This window comes from Austrofundulus limnaeus, unplaced genomic scaffold (genome assembly GCF_001266775.1).
Source record: "Austrofundulus limnaeus strain Quisiro unplaced genomic scaffold, Austrofundulus_limnaeus-1.0 Scaffold890, whole genome shotgun sequence".
Lineage (NCBI taxonomy): Eukaryota > Metazoa > Chordata > Actinopteri > Cyprinodontiformes > Rivulidae > Austrofundulus > Austrofundulus limnaeus.
This window is the reverse complement of record NW_013953292.1, coordinates 19,365-22,627: the sequence shown is the minus strand read 5'-3', so window position 1 is coordinate 22,627 and position 3,263 is coordinate 19,365. Positions and strand designations below refer to the sequence as shown.

At 38.0% G+C, this 3,263-nt stretch overlaps 1 protein-coding gene across 7 annotated transcripts in view; it reads right to left on the bottom strand.

Annotated features, from left to right (window-relative positions):
- Positions 1-3,263, bottom strand: part of fat3a (FAT atypical cadherin 3a) — an 87,207-nt gene that overhangs the window by 64,599 nt on the left and 19,345 nt on the right. For all 7 annotated transcript variants that reach the window (XM_014029365.1, XM_014029368.1, XM_014029371.1 and 4 more), the window contains one exon: positions 909-1,184. In XM_014029365.1, the coding sequence (XP_013884819.1) occupies positions 909-1,184 (276 nt within the window). The remainder of the gene's footprint in view (positions 1-908; positions 1,185-3,263) is intronic.

The following is a 3,263-nucleotide window of genomic DNA, read 5'->3' as shown; positions in this document are numbered from 1 at the left end:
TTTTTTTCAGTGATTTTTGGTCAACCGTAGCACAAAAACTGCTGCACCGATCAACATGAAATTTGGCAAGACTGTAGATAAGTCCAACCTACACTGCGCCAGCCAACGGTTTTACGATAGACCCCATATTTGAGGAGGGGGCACCATCCAAAGAGGGGGGTGTCTGGACATGCAAAAATGCTTATAACTCAGAAACTGTTCAACATAGAAGCTTCAGATTTCTTTTGTTGTTTAGCTCTGATAAAGCTCTATCCATCAGGCCCACCAATCAGTCCCCCCCCCCAATTTATCTGAAAAAGGAGTATCTGGACACACAAAAATGGTTATAGCTCGCTTCAGATTTTCTTTTGTCGTTTAGCTCTGATGAGGGGTCAACCAACACCCACCCCCCCAAAAAAGACCCCCACCCAAGCCACTACAATTTTGAGATGCACCTAGTAGCATAACTTTCATTAGGAATAAAGACTTCTGAGTTCGGGTGCATTTGTGTGTGCGGGGGTCATTGTTACTGCTATGCGGTATCTAGTTATTCTGAGAAAATGAAGGCTGATGAGGTGTTAAAGGCCCTGTATCCCTAGACAACTTATGTCAACTTATGAAACATTTTTATGACTAAATTGCTAATAAACATTATATATTTGATCAATTTGTTCAAATTACAATATGTACACACTGAAAAGAAGCTTTCTGTTGATTTTTTTCAATTCCACCTTCAATGTAGATGCCTTTAAAATCTTCATCAGTTGTCTAGTGTGACAGGGCCTTAACACAGAGATGCACCAAGACATCTACAAATGCTCAATGCTTCACTGACTTCCAGACCAACACTGAGCAGCTATCAGTCCTACTCAGTCCTAGCATAAGTTTCACACACTGGGTGTAAGGACCACAAACAGAGCCTGTCTCACCATGACTGTGAGAATGTGCTGGGTGCAGGCCTCGTGATCCAGTCTCTGAGAGGTGTAGACGATGCCCAGGGATGGGTGGATCCGAAACAGGCGCATGCTGTTCGGGTCGATGGAGCTGTACAGAGCATAGGTGAGCTGGTGATGCTCGTCTCGATCTGACGCCTGAACCTGGACCACCTCTGTGTTGGGTGACGTATCTTCTGAAATAGTGACCTCGTAGATAGGCTGGGAGAAGATGGGGTCATTGTCATTGTTGTCCAAAACTGTAATGTGAATCTGTTGCACGAGAGGGTGAAAAAGACCACAACTTACTGAACTGTTGCAACTAAATTCATAAACATTTACTGAAACTTACAAGACCAGAAAAATGTATGACAACTACCGTATTTATTCATGTACAATACGATCTCATGTATAATACAACCCCCACTTCTTGGAGCTTAAAAAGCATAAAGAATTTAATCCTCAAACTACCTCCAATTTTATACAGACCAAGATTTTTCAGCCTTTGCAGTCTTTATACATATCAGTAAAATGATCATTGGACTGTTCATTTTATTTTAACAACATATGTACTTAAAGGTATTTTGACAACAAATATATACAGTATCAGCTGTAGCAGCATCATATGAATTCTGGCATTTTACACATAGTCCACCAGGAGGCACCAACACAAAAGTCAGAGACTTCACATGAGATTTGGACCATCTTGTGGGGGAAAAGCAGATTACTTCCTACTCACGAGCGCCCCCTCTGGTGGGGAAACTTTTTTCAGGGGTACAAACTTTTTCAGAACACCGGTAGACGGCAGCCATTACAGACGAACATGTGTTTGTTGTTGTTCGAGGAGCGGCCCGGTCACACGCTAATGTCATTAGTTCGTTATCATTACTAAGGTGCAGGAATACTTTTCCCCCTTTTTTCACATCATGTCTCCTGCCTGGATCTGTTACTATCTTGTTCTGAAGCACGGAGGAGAGTCAGAGGTAAGCTCGTTTCAACTGATTTTACGACACGGTCTCATTTCTGGACTCAGGCATTTTCTTGATTGAAGCAGATTTTTCAGTTAAAATACATAAGTAAAAATATTTATCCTAGTACAGTACTACCCCTTAAATTTATGGATGATTTTATGGGTTTAATTTTACGTATTAGGGATTTAGTTTTAAATTGTATGTTTTTGTTTTTAAACTGTTTTTAATCACTTTTTTATTATGTTGTTGTTTTAATGTACAGCACTTTGTATCAGCTGTGGTTGTTTTAAAGTGCTTTTTAAAAAAAGTTGGTATGGTATGGTATTATACTTGAATAAATACGGTAAGTTTAATACATTTGAGATGTGTTTGTGTTGAGAGGAATAATGAATTCCTCAGCTCTTCAGTGTTTCACCTAAATAAAAACATTTCACACATCATCTGGTCCTTCTGCTGTAAGAAACCCACCAACTGTCCCAAGGACTTCATTCATATCATCAGTTTGAATCAACAGAAACTTACTAGAGAATAGAAAAAACAGTTCCAGAACAATCAGAACTGGAGTGAATCCTGCAAACTGTTGTTTGAATAAGTAAGTTAATAAATCCCTGCTGTTTTGTTTGTGACATGGACTAAAACTTTTAGAAATATATTGTCGTAAAGTTTATTTACACTGCAAAAAMTGTCAACCTAACCAAGTTTTAAAATCTTAAATCCAGCCAAAAAGACTTTTTGAACTTGTTTTGAGACTGATTTACTGAACAAGAACTGAATGTGTAAGAATAATAATCTTGTTTTCAGAATGTGTAAGATTATTTGTCTTGTTAGTCTGAAAATTTGACTCAAATTAAGTCAAAATTTCTGCCAGTGGAGTAAGAAAATTTTACTTGGAATTGGACTAATTCTTGAAATACAGGTCCTTCTCAAAAAATTAGCATATTGTGATAAAGTTCATTATTTTCTGAAATGTATTAATAAATATTAAACTTTCATATGTTTTAGTTTCATTACACACCAACTGAAGTAGTTCAAGCCTTTTATTGTTTTAATATTGATGGTTTTGGCAAAAGAGTAAAGAAAAATCAAAAATCCCAATCTCAAAAAAATTAACAAATTTCATCTGACCAATAAAAGAAAAGTGTTTTTAATACAAAAAAAGTCAACCTTCAAATGATTATGTTCAGTTATGCACTCAATACTTGGTCAGGATTCCTTTTGCAGAAATGACTGCTTCAATGTGGCGTGGCACGGAGGCAATCAGCCTGTGGCACTGCTGAGGTGTTATGGAGGCCCAGGATGCTTCGATAACGGCCTTAAGCTCATCCAGAGTGTTGGGTCTTGTGTCTTAAGCTCATCCAGAGTGTTGGGTCTTGTGTCTTAA